The 21,394-nt window shown below is 35.8% G+C and overlaps 1 protein-coding gene across 1 annotated transcript in view; it reads left to right on the top strand.

Moving 5' to 3' along the window:
• The window catches only part of DEUP1 (deuterosome assembly protein 1), a 103,774-nt gene that overhangs the window by 64,405 nt on the left and 17,975 nt on the right, over positions 1–21,394 (top strand). The window contains exons 12-13 of the mRNA XM_060017233.1: positions 14,421–14,444; positions 17,622–17,773. Of these exons, the coding sequence (XP_059873216.1) occupies positions 14,421–14,444; positions 17,622–17,773 (176 nt within the window). The remainder of the gene's footprint in view (positions 1–14,420; positions 14,445–17,621; positions 17,774–21,394) is intronic.

Raw genomic sequence — 21,394 nt, 5'->3', positions numbered from 1 at the left:
TATTTAGGGGTTTTAATTTTTTTTTTTAATGGATTAGATTTTACACACTTCTCTGTGTCTTGTATCCTTTGCAGATCCTATGTCAACAAGTTTAGGTCTTATTTGATTGTATAGAGTAGCTTAATAATATCCCATGATGTGAATGTATCAAAAGTTATGCAGCTATTTTTTCAGAATTATGGTTGACCCTTGAATAACGCAGGGGTCAGGGGCGCTAACTCCATGCAGTCAAAAGTCTGTACATAACTTTACAGTCAGCCCTCCTCCATATCTGAGGATTCAACCAACTCTGGGTCTTGTAGTACTGTGGTATGTATTTAGGGGAAAAAATCCATGTATAGTGGGCCCACACAGTTCAAACCCCTGTTGTTCAAGGGTCAACTGGAATTCATTCATAATTAATAACTGTTTCTAGATTTTTACACAGATACACAATACTGTCAAAAAGATCCTTGTACATACATCTTGGAATAGCTTTCTGAGAATGGAATTGCCGATTCAAAGAATATGTTTTAATTTTAAAATATTTGTTGTCGAATCATATTTCTGCCGTCTCTGTATGAGAGTACCCTTTTCTTTCATCCTTAGTGGAAATAATAGGTGTTATTGCTCTTTTATATTTTTGTCGGTCTGATGGGTGTAAAGTGATTTCTCAATAGTAGTGTAATTTGCATTTCCCTGACTACAGTGAGCATATTTTTGCGTATTTATTGACAATGTACTATAAATTCGTTATATTCTTTGCTCCTTTTTCTCGAGCAAAACTCAAACTCATTTTCTTTGGACAATTTTTTCTTGTCAATTTATAACAGCATTTTTCTAAGTTTGTTGTTTCTAATTTTATTTATGATATCTTTTTATCATACAAAAAATTTTAAACCTTTATTTGTCAAACATGTACATCCTTTTGTTTATAGCATCTGAATTTCCTTCCTTGTGTAACGTGGTTCTTCCAACTTCTAGACAATACATATAGTTTACTCAAAGATCTTTATATTCTTCATCTAAGTCTTTAATCCATTTGAATTACACTTTTGCATGTGACGTAAAACAGGAATCCGATTTAAATTTTTATATAAATATTAAGCTCAGTTAATCCAGTTTCTCCTGATAATTTCCTGTTGGATTCTATTTGGAATTGAATTAAGTTTATATATTATCTTTGAAAGAATTGGCATTTTTATAATAGTAAAATTTGCCATCCAAGAATATGGCATGGCTTTCCATTCCTTCATCTCTTATTTTATGCTCTTCAATAAGACCTTACAATCATCTTTGTATAAATTCTGTGCCTTTCTTTTTAAATTTATTCTCAAGCATTTTATAATTCTTGTCACTATTGTAAGTGGAATATTTTCCTTTTTCCATATCTAAAAACTTACTGCTAATATAGAAAAAAGAGCCAAATTATCTTTTAATTTTAGTAGGCATTTTACTAGAGGTTCTTAAGTTTTTTGAGATATGCAGTTGTCTCAACAAAAATAGTTGTATCTCTTCCTTTCTCCTGTTCATATCAGTAATTTTTGTCATATTGAACTTGCTAGCACTTCCAAGAGAATATTAAATAATAGTAGTGATTGTTGACAGATTTGTCTAATTGATGAAATTGTTTTAGAGTTTTACTGTTTAGGATAATATTTGTTCTTGACTTATGGTCTTTATTTTGTCTTTCTATTCCTAATTAGAGTTTTTAAGATTTGCTGCCAGTTTCATCAAATGCCTTTTCAGCATATGTGACATCATGTAGTTTTTGTCCATTAATTTGTTGATGTGTAATAGACTATGATTGACAGATTTGCTGATATTGATCCACCTTTGAATTCCTGAAATAAACCTTCTTGGTCATTGTATTCACTTTCTAGTGCTGTCATAACAAAGTACCACAAACTGGGTGGCTTAAAACAATAGAAACTGTTGTATAGTTCTGGAAGCTAGAAGTCTAAAATCAAGGTGTCAACAGGGCCATGCTCCCTCTGAAACCTGTGTGGGAGGATTCATCCTTGCCTGTTTATAGCCTCTAGTGATTTGCCAACAATCTTTGGCAATCCTTGGACTGTAGATGCATCACTCCAATGCTTTGTCTTCACATGGCCATCTTCTTTCTGTTTCTTCATATCATCTTCCCTCTGTGCATGTTTTCCCGGTGTCCACATTTCCCTTTTTTATAGAACACCTGTCATACTGGATTAGGGTCCACCCTAATGACCTCATTTTTTATTTGATTACCTCAGTAAAGATCCTGTTTACAAGTAAAGTCCCATTCTAAGGCATTAATAATGGTTAGGACTTCAACATATCACAGTCATACTCTAACAGTTTTGATATATTTCTGGATTCTATGTGGTAATATTTTATTTAGAAATTAAGATGTGTGTGTATAAATGAGATTTGTATATAGTTCTCTTTTGTCTTCCTTGTTATACAGCTATGCTGGCTTTATAACATAAATTGGGGGCTTTCCATATTTATGAGCAGTCTAGCATGGTTTAAATAATATTGGAATTACAGTTCTTTAAAGGTTAGAAGGAGCTTAGCTATGAAACTGTCTGGATGTTGAACCAGTGAAGATAAACCATAATGGAAAAGAATATAAAAAAGAATGTATATATATGTAACTGAAGTTTCAGCAAAGTAGATTTTCAATTACCTTTCTATTCTCTTTCAGGGTACCTGGTATATTCAAATTTCACTTCTTCTTAGGTTGTTTGTGGTCATTTTTATTTTTCTAGGAAATTTTTCCCCATTCCAGTATGTTTCCTTGTTACCAAAGGGAGTAATATCCTAAAGTTCTTTGCATCTCTTCTATATTCTGTATTTGTTTCCTTTCTTAATTCTAAGTTTGTATAGTTTAACTCTCTCTCTTTTTTAAGTCTGGCACACAGAATCATTGCTTATTTTATTAGTATTAAAAGTATTGACTTTGGATTTGTTATTATTTATTCTTCCTAATTTCATTATTACTGTCTTTTATTAATTTCCTCTTCCTGATTTGTTTTGTTGTACTTTGTCTAATATCTTAAGATAAATACTGAATTTCTTAATTTTATATCTTTTTCTTTAATTGTAAGGGTTTTTAAAGCTCTCTGTGTTCCTCTGGATATAGCTTTTGCTGCATCCCATCAATTTTGCTGTGAAATGTTTTCCTATATGTTTCTCTTCAAATGCACTCTGCCCGTCATAGAGTGGGCTTGGTCTCTGAGAACTGGACGATCAGGCACACCCAAGAGGGCTAATATAACCCAGCCAAGCCCCTCCTAGGTTACGTGGCCCTGCTTGCTCTGAGGGAGGGAAGGAGTCTTCACCAGCTTTCCCTGACAGGAGCCTCACTCACTTAGCTCAGGAGCAGAAGGTTAGAAATAAACATGGTACAGGGGAGATGCAGCAAGATGCCAACTTCCAAGTCTCCCTCACTCCTCAAAACAAGAATATTAGAAAATATATATCCCACAGAGAAGTTAGCACTCAAGTTTTAATGAAGTTAGTCAGCTTCACATTGGTTTCTTAAAGCTTTCTTTTGTTCCCCCCTAGATTTATTAAGGTATAATTGACAAGTAAAATTGTTTATATTTGAAGTATACAATGTGATGATTTGATATATATACATTGTGAAATGATTACCACAAATTATTTAACACATCCTTCACTCACATAGTTACCATTTGTGTGTGTACGTGGTAAGAACACTTAAGATCTACTCTCTTTGCTAATTCCCAATGTACAATACAGTGTTATTAACTATAGTCATTATGCTGTACATTGGATCTCCTGAAGTTTTTCACCTTATAAATGAAAGTTTGTATTCTTTGATTCAACATCTGCTCATTCCACCCCCCCCCCCAGATAGCCCCTGGCAACCACCATTCTACTCTCTGCTTCTATCAGTTTGACTTTTTAAAGAATTTCCACATATAACTGCAATCATACAGCATTTGTTTTTCTCTGTCTGGATCATGTCACTTAGCATAATGTCCTCCAGATTCACCCATGTTGTCACAAATGGCAGGATTTCCTTCTTTTTATGGCTGAATAATATTCCATTATGTGGAATTTTCTGTGTCCATTCATCCATTCATAGACACTTAGGTTGTTTCCATATTTTAGCTATTGTGAACAATGCTGCAATGAACATGGGAGTGCAGATATCTCTTCAAAATACTGATTTCATTTCCTTTAGATATATACCCAGATGTGGGATTGCTGGGTCATATGTTAGTTCTATTTTTAATTTTTTCAGGAACCTCCGACCAGTTTTCCAGAGTGGCTTCTCCACTTTATATTCCCATCAGCAGTGTACAAGAGTTCTCTTTGCTCCACATTCTCACCAACACTTGTTATCTTTTGCCATTTTGATACTAGCCATCCTAACAGGTGTGAGGTGATATCTCATTGCGGTTTCGATTTGCATTTCCTTGATGATTAGTGATGTTAATAACTTTTCACGTGTCTCTTGCCATTTGTATGTCTTCTTTAGAAAAATGTCTATTCAGGCCCTTTGCCCAATTTTTATTGTTCGTATTTTTGCTGTTAAGTTGAATGAGTTTGTTATATATTGTGGAAATTAACCCCTTTTCAGATAAATGGTTGGCAAATATTTTCTCCCATTCCATAGGTTGCCTCTTCACTCTGTCGATTGTTTCCTTTGCTGTGCAGGAAGCTTTTCAGTTTGGTGTAGTCCCACTTGTCTATTTTTGCTTTTGTTGCCTGTGCTTTTGGTGTTATATCCAAAATATCATTGCCAGGGCCCATGGTAAATAGCTATTTCCCTTGTGTTTTCTTCTAGGAGTTTTACAGCTTCAGGTCTTACATTTAAGTCTTTAATCTATTTTGAGTTAGTTTTTGTGAGTAGTCTACGATAGAGGTCTAGTTTCATTTGTTTGCTTGTGAACGTCTAGTTTTCCCAACAACACTTATTGAAAAGACCATCCTTTCCCCATTGTGTGTTCTTGGTGCCCTCGTCAAAGATTAGTTGACTGTACATGTACGGGTTTATTTCTGGGTTCTCTATTCTGTTCTGTATTTATCGCATGCCACAGTCACCACAGAATGTTTTCATTCATTCTATAAATACTTATTGAATGTCTGCTATGTGTCAGGCAGTATGTTAGGATTGTAAGTCAGACTACATCCTTGAATTCATGGAGCTTAATATTAGTGGAAGGAGACATACATTAGTGGATACAGACAATTAACTAGATAGTTATGCTAAAGAGTGATAGGAAATTGCAGAGTGCAGGGGGCTGTATAGGGGTTACCTAACCCAGTATGGGGAGTCAGAAAAGGCATCTGAGGAATAATTAGCCAGACAGAGTGGTGGGAATGAGTCATGATAAGGTAATATAATGTACAGAGACTAGAGATAAAAAGTCAGGGAGACTGGTAGAACTGTATAACAACAAAGAGTTGCTGTTCATTGGGTGTTTACTACATGCCTTGCCCTCTGCCGAATACTTTACGTACATTAGTGTCTACATCCTTATACCGTGTGTGTATGGTAGGTATTATTATCCCCATTTCACAGAAAAAGAAATGAAATCTTTAAGTTTTTAAGTAATTTGCCCAAGATCACATAGCTTGTAAGTAATTTGCCCAAGATCACATAGCTTGATAACTCCAAGTGCATGATATTAACTGTTATTATATCCCGTGGTTCTGTTTCTTCTGTTTTCTTCACTGGCTCCTCACCCTTCTTCCTCTACTCATCCTTTAAATTTGGCCTTGGCCCTCTGCTTCTCTGGCTGTGTACTTTCTCTTAAAGGATAGAGATAACGTCAGTTATCTCTTCTGGATCATAGAATGGCTTCCAAGTTGGGCACTTCTCAGACCAGATATGCTTTCTTTACATAAGCTTTCCTTGTAGAACATGTGCTCAATTTCCCATAGGAAGTCAGAACTCTTCACATTCCACGGCTTCCTTAATCTGGCTCACCCACTTTGTTTCCCTGTAGTGACTTACACAAAGCCTCCACTATAGCTAGAGTAGCTTATTCTCATCTGTGTGTGTGATGCTCATTTCTCATGTTCTTTCTTATTACCAGGCCTTTGCACATGCTTTTCCTTCTACCTAAAAATCCCCTTTCCCTACTTCACATGGCCATGCCCTATTAATGTTTCAAGTCTCTCCACATAAATTTTACGTGTTATACGAAATCTTCCCTGATTTTCCTCTGTTAAGAGTCCCTCCTCGAAGCCATCATAGCATCCTTTACTTAACACCTATCGTACCGCAATATTAAAATTACCTGTTTCTTGTCAGCTACCCATCCCCTTACCAGTAGGCTCACTGAGGGCAGTTATGGTCCTAGTTTACCATTGTACCTCAGCACTTACTATAGTGCCTGAATATAGGAGGCACTGAAAAAATCTTCTGTTGGATGAGTGAATGAATAAATGAATGAGTGAATGATGAATTAATTAACCTATTATATGTCCTCCACCTTTCCTTTACTTTACGAGAGTAAAGACATACCCTTTTCTTTATTAAATCCTACCAGTCCCGGGCTTCCCTGGTGGCGCAGTGGTTGAGAGTCCACCTGCCGATGCAGGGGACACGGGTTCGTGCCCTGGTCCGGGAGGATCCCACGTGCCGCGGAGCAGCTGGGCCTGTGAGCCATGGCCACTGAGCCTGTGTGTCCGGAGCCTGTGTTCCGCAATGCGAGAGGCCACAACAGTGAGAGGCCCGCGTACTGCAAAAAAAAAAAAAAAAAAAAAAAAAAAAATCCTACCTGTCCCTTAAGGGACTAGATTAAATTTTATTTCCTCCATGAATTCATTTCCCATTACTCTAGGGCCCATTTAGTTCTCCTGTCTTTGACTTTCTTTAGCACTTAGTTATAACAGTTTGGAATTGTCTACTTTTATTTTTTTAATTGTTTAGTATGGGTATGTTTTGTCTTATCAGTCATAGACTTCTTGAGGGAAGAAGTGGACTATGTTTTATACTTTTTCTTCATATAGGGTTTGGTATAGTGTAGGGCTCAATGAATACTTGCGGATTTATGGGACTCACCTGTAGTCTAAGAAGCATGAATAAGTTATCATGAAAATCATTTCTAATATCATTAAAAAGATCACTGAAGCCTTGTCTTATCTCACTTTCTGGATGACCTCAATCCCAATAATTGTTGACGTTCATTGATTCAGAAAACATTTGAGTTCCTACTTGGTGCAACATAATTTAACACATAATTATACCATATCTATATTATTTACTATTTTTTCATACATGTTACTTTAGCCTACTCAATTTTATTATATTTTCCATAAAGGCAGAGTCACTTTTGGATATTTGATTACATCTGGAGAACTTAGCACACACACATATATATATATATATATATATATACACACACACATATATATGTGTATATATATATACACACATATATAATATATATATACACACACACATATATATATATACACATATATAATATATATGTCTAAAGATGTGTTAATGGGCTATCATAAAATGGAATGCCATTGATGTATAGCCTTCAATGTGATCTTATTAAAATAGCATTTAATCATATATATTTTATGTAACATTTTACTTCATATAGGAAGGTTATTTTAATTGAAATGTACTTGACATAAAATATGTTGGTTTCAGGTGTGCCTCATAGTGATTTAACATTTGCATATATTATGAAATGACCACAATAGTCTAGTAACCATCTGTCCCATATAAAGTTATTTCAGTATTATTGACCATATTCCATATGCTGTTTAGTACATCCCATTGCTTATTTATTTTATACCTGGAGATTTGTACCTCTTAATCCCCTTCACTTATTTCACCCATCCACCCTTACGCCCTCCACTCTGGCAACCATCAGTTTGTTCTGTGTATCCTTGAGTCTGTTTTGTTTTGTTTTCTAGATTCCACGTATAAGTGAGATTATATGGTATTTGTCCTTCTCAGTCTGACTTATTTCACTTAGCATAATAGCCTCTAGATCCATCCACTAGATCCACTTGTTGTCCCAAATAGCAAGATTTCATTTTTTTTTAATTATGGCTGAATAATATTCCATTGTATATATACACCACCTCTTCTTTATCCATTTGTCTATTGATGGACATTTAGGTTGTTTCCGTATCTTAGCTATTGAGTTAGTGTTTTTGTTTTCTTTAGGTAAATACCCAGATGTGAAATTGCTGGATCATATGACAGTTCTGTTTTTAATTTTTTGAGGAACCTCCATATTTTTTTCCTTAGAGGCTGTACCAATTTATATTCCCACCAGTAGGGCACGAACATTGCTTTTCTCCACATCCTCACCAACACTTGTTATTTTCTGTCTTTTTTATGATAGCCTTTCTAACAGGTGTTAACAGATAATCACATTGTGGTTTTGATTTGCATTTCCTTGATGATTAGTGATGTTGAGCATCTTTTCATGTATTTTAGTCATCTGTATGTCTATTGACATCCACATTTTTTAATCAGTTTTATTTTTTGATGTTGAGTTGTATCAGTTCTTTATATATTTTGGATATTAACCCCTTATCAGATGTATCATTTACAAATATCTTCTCCCATTTGTTAAGCTGCCTTTTCATTTTGTTTATAGTTTCCTTCCCTGTGCAAAAGCTTTTTAGTTTGATGTAAACACACTTGTTTATTTTTGCTTTTGTTTCCCTTGCCTGAGGAGACAGATCCAAAAACTATATTACTAAGACCACTGTAAATGAGTATACTGCCTATGTTTCCTTCTAGGAGTTCTTTGGTTTCATGTCTTACATTTAAATCTTTAATCCATTCTGTGTTTATTTTGTGAATGGTGTGAGAGTAGTCCAGTTTGATTCTTCTGCATGTAGCTGTCCAGTTTTCCCAACATCATTTATTGAAGAGAATTTTTCCCATTGTATATTCTTGCCTCCTTTGTTGTAGATTAATGACCATATAAGTGTGGATTTATTTCTGGGCTCTCTAGTCTGTTCCATTGATCAATGTACTATTTTTGTGCCAGTGCCATACTATTTTGATTACAGTAGTTTTGTAGTATAGTCTAAAGTCAGGGAGCATGATATATCCAGCTTTGTTCTCCATTCTCAAGATATTTTTTGGTTATTCAGGGTCTTTTGCATTTCTAAACAAGTTTTAGAATTATTTCTGCTAGTGCTGTGAAAAATACAGTTGGTATTTTGAAAGGGATTGCATTGAATCTGTAGATTGCCTTGGGGAAAAGGGTCATTTTAACAATATTAATTCTTCCAACTTATGGGCACAGTATATCTTTCCATTTGTTTCAGTCATCTTCAATTTCTTTCATCAGTGTCTTATAGTTTTCCAGGTATAGGTCTTTCATCTCCTTAGGTCGATTTATTCCTAGGTATTTTATGTTTTTAATGTGATTATAAATGGGAATGTTTTTTTAATTTCTCTTTCTGCTGGTTCATTATTAGTGTATAGGAATGCAAAGGATTTCTGTATATTAATTTTGTATCCTGAAACTTATTGAATTCATTTATTACATCTAATAGTTTTTTGGTGGCATCTTGAGGGTTTTCTATATATCGTTTCGTGTCATCTACAAACAGTGACAGTTTTACTTCTTCTTCTCCAATTTGAAATCCTTTTATCTGTTTTTCTTGTCTCATTACTGTGGCTAGGACTTCCAGTACTATGTTAAATAAGTGGCAAGAGTGGGTATCCTTGTCTTGGTATTGATCTTAGAGGAATTGCTTTCAGCTTTTCACTGTTGAGTATGATGTTAACTGTGGGTTTGTCATATAGGGCCTCTATTATGTTGAGGTATGTTCCCTCTATGCCCACTTTCTGGAGAGCTTTTATCATAATGGATGTTGAATTTTGTCAAAAGCTTTATCTGTATCTATTGTGACGATCACACGACTTTTATTCTTCAATTTGTTACTGTGGTGTATCAAATTGATTGATTTGCAGATATTGAACCATCCATGAATCCCTGGGATAAATCCCACTTGATCATGGTGTATGATCTTTTTAAAGTGTTGTTGAGCTAGATTTGCTGGTATTTTGTTGAGGACTTTTGCATCTATGTTCAGCAGTGATATTGGCCTGTGGGGGGGGTGTGTGTGTATGTGTATGGTGTCTTTGTTTGGTTTCAGCATCAATCTGATGCTGGCCTCCCTCACAGAATGAGTTCAGAAGCATTCCTTCCCCCTCAATATTTTGGAATAGTTTGAAAAGGATCAGCATTAACTCTTCTTTAAATGTTTGGTAGAATTAACCCGTGAAGTTGTCTGATCTTTCACTTTTATTTATCGGGAGTTTTTTGATTACTGCTTCAATTTCATGACTGGTAATGTCTGTTCATATTTTCTACTTCTTGATTCAGTTTTGGAAGATTGTACATTTCTAAAAATTTATCCATTTCCTCTTGGTTGTCCATTTTATTGGTGTATAATTATTCATAATAATCTTTTACAATCCTTGGTGTTTCTGTGGTGTCAGTTGTAATTTCTCCATTTTCATTTCTGATTTTATTTATTTGGGCTGTATTTCTTTTTTTTCTTTATGAGTCTGACTCATTTTAAAAGTTTATCAATTTTTTATCTTTTAAAAAGTTTATCAATTTTTTATCTTTTAAAAGGAGCAGCTCTTAGTGTCATTAATGTTTTCTATTTTTTTAGCTTCTAATTCATCTATTTATGCTCTGATCTTATGATTTCTTTCCTTCTGCTAAGTGTCGGTTTTGTTTATTCTTCTTTTTCTAGTTTCTTTAGGTGCAAGGTTAGATTGTTTGGGATTTTTATTGTTTCCTGAGGTAGGCTGGTATCACTGTAAACTTCTCTCTTGGAACTGCTTTTGCTTCATTCCCATAGATTTCTAATTGTGTTTCCATTTTCATTTGTCTCCAGATATTTGTATTTTCTCTTTATTTCTTCAGTGACCAATTTGTTGTTTAACAGCATGTTTTGTTTTGTTTTGTTTTTACAATTTTCCGTTTAGTTATTTCTAGTCTTATAGTATTGTAGTCGAAAAAGATGCTTGATATAATTTCAATTTTCTTAAATGTATTGAGACTTGTTTCTGGCCTAGCATGTGATCTATTCTAGAGAATTTTCCATGTGCACTTGAAAAGAATGTGTATTCTGCTGGTTTGGGATGAAATGTTTTGTATGTACCTATTAATTCTAACTGCTCTAGTGTGTCATTTATGGGCAGTATTTCCTTATTGATTTTCTATCTGGATGATGAGTCCATTGATGTAAGTAGGTTGTTATAGTCCCCTACTATTATTGTATTACTTTCACTTTCTCCTTTTATGTTTGTTAATATTTGCTTATGTATTTAGGTGCTCCCATGGTGGGTGCATATATATTTACAATTGTTATATCTTTTTCTTGAATTGATCCCTTTGTCATTATGCTATGTCCTTCTTTGGCTCATTATAGTCTTCGTTTTAAAGTCGATTTTGTCTGATGGTATTGCTACCCCAACTTTCTTTTCATTTCCATTTGCATAAAATACCTTTTTCCATCCCCTCGCTTTCAGTCTGTTTGTGTCTTTAGATCTAAGTGTGTCTCTTGTAGGCAGCATATATATGGGTCTTGTCTTTAATCTGTTCAGCCACTCTGTATCTTTTGATTGGAGTGTTTGGGCCACTTATATTTAAAGTAATTATTAATAATTATGTTCTTACTGCCATCTTGTTCATTGTTTTCATAGTTCTTTTTTGTTCTTTTCTTCTTCTTTTGCTTTTTTCCTTGTGATTTGATGACTATGTTTATGATGATTTCTTAAGTTCAGATGCATTTTGACAACTCTACATTTTTACTCCCCACTCATGTTTAATGTTTTTGAGGTCATGTTTTATATCTCTTTGTTTTGTGTATTCCTTAACTATTTATTATAGATATAGATGATTTTAATACATTTGTCTTTTAACCTTCTACTAGCTTTACATATGTAAAGCTGTACATCTTTACATATAGATGATTTTAATACTTTTGTCTTTTAACCTTCTACTAGCTTTACTACCTTCTGTATGTTTGCCTTTACCAATGAGAGTTTTTCCATTCCTAATTTTCATATTTCTAGTAGTGACCTTTTCTTTTTGCTTAAGGAAGTCCCTGTAACATTTCCTGTAAATCCGGTTTAGTGGTGCTGAACACTTATAGCTTTTGCTAAAAGCTTTGTCTCTCCTTCAAATCTTAATAATAGCCTTACTGGGTAGAGTATTCTTGGTTGTAGGCTTTTCCCTTTCATCACTTTAAATATATCATGCCATCCTCTGATGGACTGCAAAATTTCTGCTGAAAAGTCAGCTGACAGTCTTTTGGAGTTCCCTTGTATGTAACTAGTTGCTTCCTCTTACTGCTTTTAAGTTTCTCTTTACCTTAATTTTTTTCCATTTTAATTATAATGTGTCTTGGTGAAGGCCTCTTTGGGTTCATCTTATTTGGGACTCTCTATGCTTCCTGGACCTAGATGTCTGTTTCCTTCCCCAGGTTAGGGAGATTTACAGCTATTATTTCCTCCAGTAAGTTCTCTGCTCCTTTCCCTCTCCCTTCTCCTTCTGCTACCCCTATAATGTGAATATTAGTATCCTTGATGTTGTCCCAGAGGTATCTTAAACTGTCCTCATTTTTTTAAATTATTTTTTCTTTTTTCTGTTCAGGTTGGGTGATTTCCACTACTGTCTTCCAGTTCACTGGCCCATTCCTCTCTATCATCTAATCTCCTATTGATCCCTTCTAGTGTATTTTTTCAGTTATTGTATTCTTCAGCTCCTTTTGGTTCTTCTTTGTATTTTCTAACTCTTTGTTAAACTTATCACTGTGTTCATCCATTCTTCTCCTGAGCTCATTGAGCATCTTTAAAATCATTGCCTTGAACTCTTTATTGGGTAGATTGCTTATCTCCCTTCACCTACCTCTTCTACATATGGAATATATATCTCTCTCACCTCATTTTGCCTAATTTTCTGTTTGTATTTCTTCATAGTAGGTAGGTTGATTATGATTCCTGATTTTGGAGAAGTGGCCTTATGTAGGAGATGTCCTATGGGGCCCAGCAGAACACTCCCCTCTATTCACCAGAGTTGTGTGCTCTTGGGATGCCTCATATGTGGGCTGCATGAACCCTTCTCTTATGGCATGGCTAACTACTGTGGGCACAGTGGTTGGCAGGGCTGGGCCCTTGCGAGGGTGGCTGCCAGGCTTTGCCTCATGTGGTGAATGCTGGCCCACTGGTGGGTGGGGTTGGGCCCCAGCATAGCTGACCATGGGGCCTGTGGGGCCTGAGGCTGGTTCCAGACCTCTGATAGGTGGGGCCATGTCCTGGCACAGCTGGATGTGCAGCCCATGAAGTCCTGGGACTGATGCCATCCAGCTGGTGGGCAGGTAACCCCTGGCACTAAGAGGCTAGAGGGAGGTCTCCAGAATGGCGCTTGCCAGTGCTGGTGTCCATGTGGTAGAACTAGCTCCCAAGAATGGCTGCCACCTGTATCATTATCCCCAGGGGAGTCCTAGTTGCCTCCTGCCTCTCCAGGAGGCTCTCCAAGATTAGCAAGTTTATCTGATCCCGGATCCTTTCAAACTCTGCCTCTGTGCTGAGACTTGGAGCATGAGAAATTTTGTGCGTTTTCTTGAAGAGCAGAGTCTCTGTTCCCTAATAGCCCTCTGGCTTAACATAAGTCCTGCTGGTGTTCAAAGCCAGACATCCTAGGGGCTCATCTTCCTGGTACAGGACCCCCAGTCTGGGGAGCCTGATGTGGGGCTCAGATCCCTTGCTCCTTGGGGAGGACTTCTGCAATTATGATATTCTTCCAGTTTGAAAGTTGCTGATCCAGGAATGTGGGTGCTGACCATACTATGTCTCCACCCCTTCTACCCGTCTCGTTGTGGTTCTTTCTTTATAACTTTAGTCATGGAAAATCTTCTCTGCTAGTCTTCAGGTTGTTCTCATAGGTAGTTGCTCTATAAGTAGTTGTAATTTTGGTGTGCCCCTGGGACAAGGTGAGTTCAGGATCTTCCTACTATGCCATCTTGAACACATTCCCCTCATAGGACGTTGACTTTATAATTGCTCTCCATTTTTTATATATGAAGATTTGGAATTGACTTTGATAATTGAAATAGTCAAGCCACTGCCCAAAGAGAAAAATCTTGTGTCTATTGAATAATAAAAAAGAATTCAATATGACTCGGCTCTTTAAGCCTTTATAATCTATTATCACCTATTTAGCACTTATCTGTTTAAAGATTAAATAAAGAAAACTCATATCTGCTATATGTTAAAATCCCATAATTAGATAGTTAATTTGCTCTGAAGTCACTAAAATTAATAAGTAAACATACAATTAAATAATTTGTGCTGAAACTTTACCTCGCGCAATAAGAAACATAATATTTACATCATTATTTTTAGATCTTCTAAAATATTTAGTATTTGTATAATATTAAAATAACAATTATTTTTTCCTTCCTAGACAAACGGAATTACTGATATAAAGGTAGGTCATTTCTGAATAACTAGAGCTTTGAGAACTTTTCTGCTTAATTAATTGTGAAACTCCCTGATTATTTACACTTAGGGGAAAAAAAGGTTGAAAAATGACACCCACCCAGTGGTAGGACCTACCCAGGTAGGAACAGCAGCCCTGCACTCAGTTCTAACCTATTGCATACCTGGGGCTGTGACCACCCCCATTTTCCTCTGGAGAATTTACTGTTGGGACTATCCACCTGGTATGTAAGTTGTCCTCCGGTTTCAGTGAGACACTTAGAATAGGAACAGTACTAGCAAGAGGTTTTTTGTGCAAAAACTTGACTGTATGGAGAAAAGTGAGGGGTTTATCTTTATTCTGCTCCTGGGTAAATTATGAAGAATGAATTTTATCATGATAGATTTTTGTGATTCCATATTTATTTAGACCTATATTTGTATTTGTTAAATTTTCTTTTATTTAATGAAGGTGTAATGCAGTTAGATTTAATCAGAACTCAGAATTTATGGTAATTTTTAAGACTAATTTGCCTTTCACTATCCATAAAGTTTGCTAAACAAAATAACAGCATAAAAAATTAGTACCCTCATAAGCATCTAAAAATCCATTTATATACTAAAAATTAATATAGTAACCTTAAACTAACATGATTAAAGCCAGTCCTTCTGTAGAAGTACTTTGTTAGCCTAATTACTATTGTAGAATACACAAGAATTTAAGAGAAAAAGTACACATACAAATTACTATCATTCAGACGGTTCAGCAACTCAACTGGCCTTGAGCCAGTGAGTTCAAGTAAACAGGCACCAGCAGGTTTTTCCGTTTCAAGAAAAAAAGTCGAAAGAAAAAAACTATGAAACCGTAAAATTTGGGAGGAAAAAAACAAGAAATTGAGATAATGGGCCTGTAAAAGAACTGATCAGCAGTACAGAGGTAAAGTTTAATCAATGCATGATAACCATCTAGTGGAGGATATATTTCTGAAATCCCTAGAAAAGTATTTAGGAAAAAAATAAAACGAGAGAGCCCCAAAATGTTGTCCAGGAAACTGGAAAACGCTTTTAAATACAAATCGTGTAAATACATTACCTGTGTAATTCTTTCAGGTCATGCTCACAACACATTTAATTTTGGTGCATTTAGAAAATTCTGGGCTTTTAAAAAAATCATTACTATCATTCTTAATTACTTTAAACCAACACTGGGCCAAAGAGTCACAGATGAAATCTAATTTTATAGAAAATTTTTGAATAAAATTGTAACAGAGCAGCAGACCATCAAGAATTATATATTTTGACCAGTAGATGTCTTTTTAGGAGTAAAATTGTGAATCTTTTCCAAGATGTTTTTCAAACAGACCTGTGCGTATGAGTATTCTCCTTATGAGTACAAATTTTATAAGATCTGCCTCCTTTATGTTTATCACAAATCTGCTCTAATTTTAGAATAAACAATCCTTTCTCTTTTAAAGCAGATTATAGATTACTCTTTTATATGCACCAGTGTATCTCAAATGAGCAAAGTTGAGATATACTAAACGCAAGGGCCTAACAAGCAGAGAAATACCTTGAATGGCCCTTCTTTCCCAAAGGGCATCTTGGTCAATAGACATATAAGCATATAACCCTTGCTGTACTGTTTTGAGGACACTTGATCTCCTGGAGCACTTTTTTTTTTCATTCAAAAGTAAGATCTTTCTAAAATTCATAAACTTCTATAATACATTAGGCAGTAAACAAAAATTTTAATAAACAGACTTTGCCTGTGAAGCAAAAAATAAGACAAATAGGTAAACATTTTAAATGCCTAATATATATTTCTATACTTATCAGTGTTGATACTAATATGATAGTATATGAATAATTTTAAATGTGCAATTAGTCAAAAATTTTTGAATGACTTTATGGCATGGCAGCCCATATGAAATGGCACTCAAAACCTTAAATTTAGAAACTTATAAATGAAAGTTCTAAGCCATAATCAACTATAGTCTTATGAGCTTTGAAACATAGACATTTGTAGCTTCAAAAGATATTTTACTCATGTCATGCTTTTTGTGCTAAAATATTATCCTTCTGAAAGCAGAGAGCTATTGTTTAATCAGCAACTACATAATTCATGGGTATTCGAATCATAACACTATAAAGGACTACATGGGGTCATTTAAAGCATTTTCATGAGTTTTCATGTGAGTATATATCCTGTTTTTTAAAATTTTGTGAGAAAAAAGTTTAGGGCTTCCCTGGTGGTGCAGTGGTTGAGAGTCCGCCTGCCGATGCAGGGGACATGGGTTCGTGCCCCGGTCCGGGAAGATCCCACATGCCGCAGAGGGGCTGGGGCCGTGAGCCATGGCCGCTGAGCCTGCGCGTCCGGAGCCTGTTGCTCCGCAACGGGAGAGGCCACAACAGTGAGAGGCCCGCGTACCACAAAAAAAAAAAAGATTAGACTCTCCCTAAGAAACTTCTTACAGCATTTAATTAAAACAGCATCAGGAATCTTTCTTCTTGCTCTAAACCTCTCATTTTGTGATTTAAATATGCTGCTTATTCTTTTATGAAGACATTAAAATTGGGTTGCCCGTGCCAGAGAGTAAAACTTTATCATGTAGCTACATTGCTCAAAACTGTGTGGTATTGGCACGCTCTCAACCAGGATCTAATGATCTTGGTATAGAATGGTCCAGAATCATATCCCAGTCTACATGGATTTAGTATATAATTTGTTGCATCACCCAACAGTGGGGAATTGATGTGTGATTTTCTATAATGACACGTATTGTTTTAATCAGAAAAAAGTCTTTTAAAATTGAAAGCTATGTTAATTCTGGTTCCATTATTAATCAGCACTAGAAGGCATACCCTATAAACACAAAAACTCCTTTATCTAGCCAATTTCTTCTAGCTGCAGAGAACGGTAATGCATGGAGTGAGCCTTTTCTGTACTGGAGCGTGGGCAGTAGTGTGTGCACCCCTTTTACTGCGATGTGTTCAGTGGCAGCTGTCCCTGAGTACCTGTGTTGTGAGAAGGCGGGGGTGAGAAGAGGCATTTAGGAGGCACACAGGAGTAGAGCGACATCACTTGACTCAAATTAAAGGGTCTTTCCAACGTGTGTCCAAACGCACAGAAAGCATGCATCACTTGTAAGTAACAATTTTTTCAATGATAGTTTATTTTATTCTCTAGAGTATGGACTTCACTAACAGGGAACATGCAAGGCATACATCTATTAGCAAACTGGAATATGAGAATGAAAGGCTCCGAAATGATCTTGCAAAACTTCATGCCATTGGAAAATCAGCATGGGCTAACCAAAATACCTACAAAGAAACAGGAAGGTATGCCTATCAGAGCCAAAAAAATAAGGGAAAAAATGAAGACTGGTATGCTGACACCATTACATAAGGACATAAATGTACAGACATTTAAGTGACATTTATTTTTAAATAATTCCAATTATAATTTTATATACTTTCTCTTCAGTTGTTTAACATTTATTTTATGGTGATAATTCAATAGTCTAGATATACCGTTTTTTATATGAAATTCTGTGTTGCCAATAGCTTTCAAAGTATAACAGTGAAATGGGTAGAGTGTTAAAATGAGTTTTCGTCACTTCACACCCTTCTTAGAACCTGATGTGGCATACAAAATATACAAATAAGTAATCTTATTTTTTACGTCAAAATATAGGAAGATAGCATGTCTGACTTAACTTCAAATATATATACACTTTATATTGACACTCCGGCAGTGGTGAAAAACTGTGGTCATTCCATAGGAAAGAATCTATGAATGTGTAAGAGAGGTCTTTTCTGTGTGAAAAGAAGAGTGTGGAAAATCACTATCTGCTGCCCTCATTATCCCCAGGCTCTTTAAAATGTCTTAGTTCAAAATTTAAGTAAATACATCAGCCATAAAATTGGCTAATTTCTTCAACTTTAGTATTTATGGAGTCAGAGCTGTCTCTTTCACCATTTTCCCATACTTGGAAAATGCTCAGCAAGACAAACAAGTTTCTTTTCTACAGGATTTCTCAAAGTCATTAATATTGCTAATTACATTGTGAGTTTCCAGGAACAGGTGTGATGTGCAACATTCCCCAAACTTATTTGATTTATTAACATTCCATGGTGCTTAGAAACGGCAAATTAATAAGTCCAGACCCAACTTCAATACAACTTTTGCTTTGAAGCTCATAATACTTAGCATGAAGACTTTACATATTGTTTTCATAAATATAATTAATATTTGCAACTTCGGGAAATTCACTTAACCTTTGTTTTCCCATCTGACAAATACAGATAATAGTTATAGGGGTTTTCTGAGGATTATAGGAGAAAACATAGTTCCATGTAAAATATATAGTCCCCTAAATGTTAGCCATTATCATTGATGTTATTATTACCAACAAAATTGTTAGTATTTATAATAATGTTAATACTGCTCCAACAACTCACAGTACCTAAAAAGTATATTATTTTGGTGGATAAACAAATGGCTGAATCTGACATTTCCTCAAAAGATAGTCCTGTTGGGGAGGAGTGATGCCAGGCTTATCTTTATAACTAAGCGGTCCAGTTCTACAGGTAGATAAATCCATAAATCCAGGGGCCGTATTAAAAATGTCTGCTCAGCATTCTTGCAGATGTAGTACAGCTCTCTGCCACTTTCACCGCCCCAGCCCTGTGTGTATGAGAGGGATATATTCTAAACTGATGTAAGAAACAGAAAGCATTCAGAAGTGCTAAAGTAATAACTCCTCTTCAGGTGGTTAGGGAAGGGAATAAGGGAAGACTGGCTGCTACCCAAAACAAGCACTGTGCGTGGGGTGCTGTGATGGGGTGGGAGCAGCAGCACAAAAGCAGTGTGGGGAGGATGAAAGCGGGCACTGCGCCACCAGGGCCCGGTTCTCTGGTGAGCGTGCCCACGTTGACCGGCCAGTATAACTGAAAATCTGTCCAAAGGGGCCTAATCTTGATTTGAGGGTAAGAATGTATTTTCTAATATAGAATGAACGCTTTACAAAGTGCTTCCCTACACTATGGATTCATTTCTCCATGGGTCAACTCACCACCCCATCTGTATAGTTTCTCATTGTAGGAGAAAGCAGGCCCCTGTGTTACAAAGGATCTTCCAGTGTATCTTAGTCACTGGTCTGTGTTGAGTGCCCATTAGATGCACAACACTGTTTCCTATTCTTGCTTGTTGGGAATAACTTTGAAAGCCTTGGATGAAGGTACTAGGTGTTGTTATTTAAACAAAAAGACAGCTACTCTGCTTTTTACTATTTTTAAAGAGTGTTTTTATTGTTTGGATTGCTCCCTTTTCTCTTTGCCAGGCAGTAGGGAATGTGTTAAACATGCCTAACGAAAACAAGACAGTAGGGGACACAGAGAGCAGCATAAGAGGTAAAATGCTCAGCAGGAGACTGTCTTAATAAGCAGTTTGGGTGACTATTCCTGCTGCAAAGCCTTGTGTCCTGCCAGTCTGATTTGTTGAAAGTTTCATTAAATTTGTTTTAATGGCTTGTCTGATTTCAGTGTTCTCCAGTGACCTGATTTTTTTTTAAAAGAAACAGCATTTCAAATGTTCTGAATAAATTATTACCATATAAAACCCACTATGGGGAAAGAGTTGTTGAGAGGCAAGGACGCTGTGAACTCACCAGTGGAGAGCTGTAAAGCACATATCTATTAATTTTAGCAAGTGAAAAAGGCAATGTGCTTTCCTTCCCTCACAGCACGGCTCAGTGAAGTCAAATAGTGAAAGCTGTGTGTATTGATTAGGCAGAAAATAATTTTAAAAAATACATAGTCATATTTACATATCAATGGTTAATGCAATAAGGTCATATTAAGCTATTTTAGAAAGGAAAAGGCTTTTAGGTAAAGGTATATAAAGGTAACGTTCCACAAAATTTTTAAGTCTGTAGTCTAATTTTTAGCCACTTCTTGCTTTTACCTGAGGAAGATTTGTATACTGTATTCTTAAAATAATCTTTTATCCACTTGGAGCTGACTCAGTTTTTGTTGTTGTTTTTCACTCCTGTTAGAAGTGATAAGAAAATTTTCATGCTCATCCACTTAAAATGTGAAGCCTTTTAGGATATTCCAGAGCATTTACTTTCCAATAAGAAAGTTATTCAGCACTTTAAAAAAAATTAATGAATGAGATGAAATTAAATTTGGTGAGGATGTATTAAATGTTTTAAAAGGTTTTTAAAGTTAGAGTTTTGAAGTTTAAGAATCATTTACATTCTCACTTAGAGTAGTGGTATCCAGAGCTATTAATATACAACTAATTTTAATGGCAAATCAGTTTTATAATAAATGGAGCTTTATCTCTATATACGATTCATACTTAAAACTGAATATACGGCTTTAAAAATTATATCCTGTACTGGAAAGGTTTTGGTAATCACAAGCAAATCTAGTCAATAAATTAAAAGTTTGTAATACTAAAAAACCACAAAGTCAGGTTTGTCTTAACCACTCTACAGGATCCCTTGTCAAGGAATGAATAGCTGGTTAGAAGCAAAAAAGTAAGTTGAGTAAGTTTTGGCACCATGGTGTTGCTTAATCAGGAGAAAAACACAGCAGGCGAAAGAGTTCTAGGCCAGGAAATAATGAGTAGTTCATAGAATAAGGGAGTGTTATGTGGAGTGTTAGAAGGCAAGGCTGGAAGCAGGTAAATTAGCATAGTTTGTGCAGGGATCCTGTTCCATGCTGAGGACATTATGCGACAGCCCAAGGAGGGTTATAAAATTAATGGAGGGCCAGGATTGGATGTACAGTCAGACAACTCTGTAAACTGTGCAGAGTTGACTGAGGTCTCAAGCTGACTCCCGTTGGATAGAGTTCTGCTCCCCAGCAAAGCAGCCAGGTCCTGCACTCCTGGCAAAGTAGGCAGAGGCCTTAGAATGGGGGCTGTGGAAAAGCTAATTGAACAGACCGGCT

The sequence above is a fragment of the Delphinus delphis genome, chromosome 8 (assembly GCF_949987515.2).
Source record: "Delphinus delphis chromosome 8, mDelDel1.2, whole genome shotgun sequence".
In the NCBI taxonomy this organism is placed as follows: Eukaryota; Metazoa; Chordata; class Mammalia; order Artiodactyla; family Delphinidae; genus Delphinus; species Delphinus delphis.
This window is presented reverse-complemented; position numbering and strand designations above follow the sequence as displayed.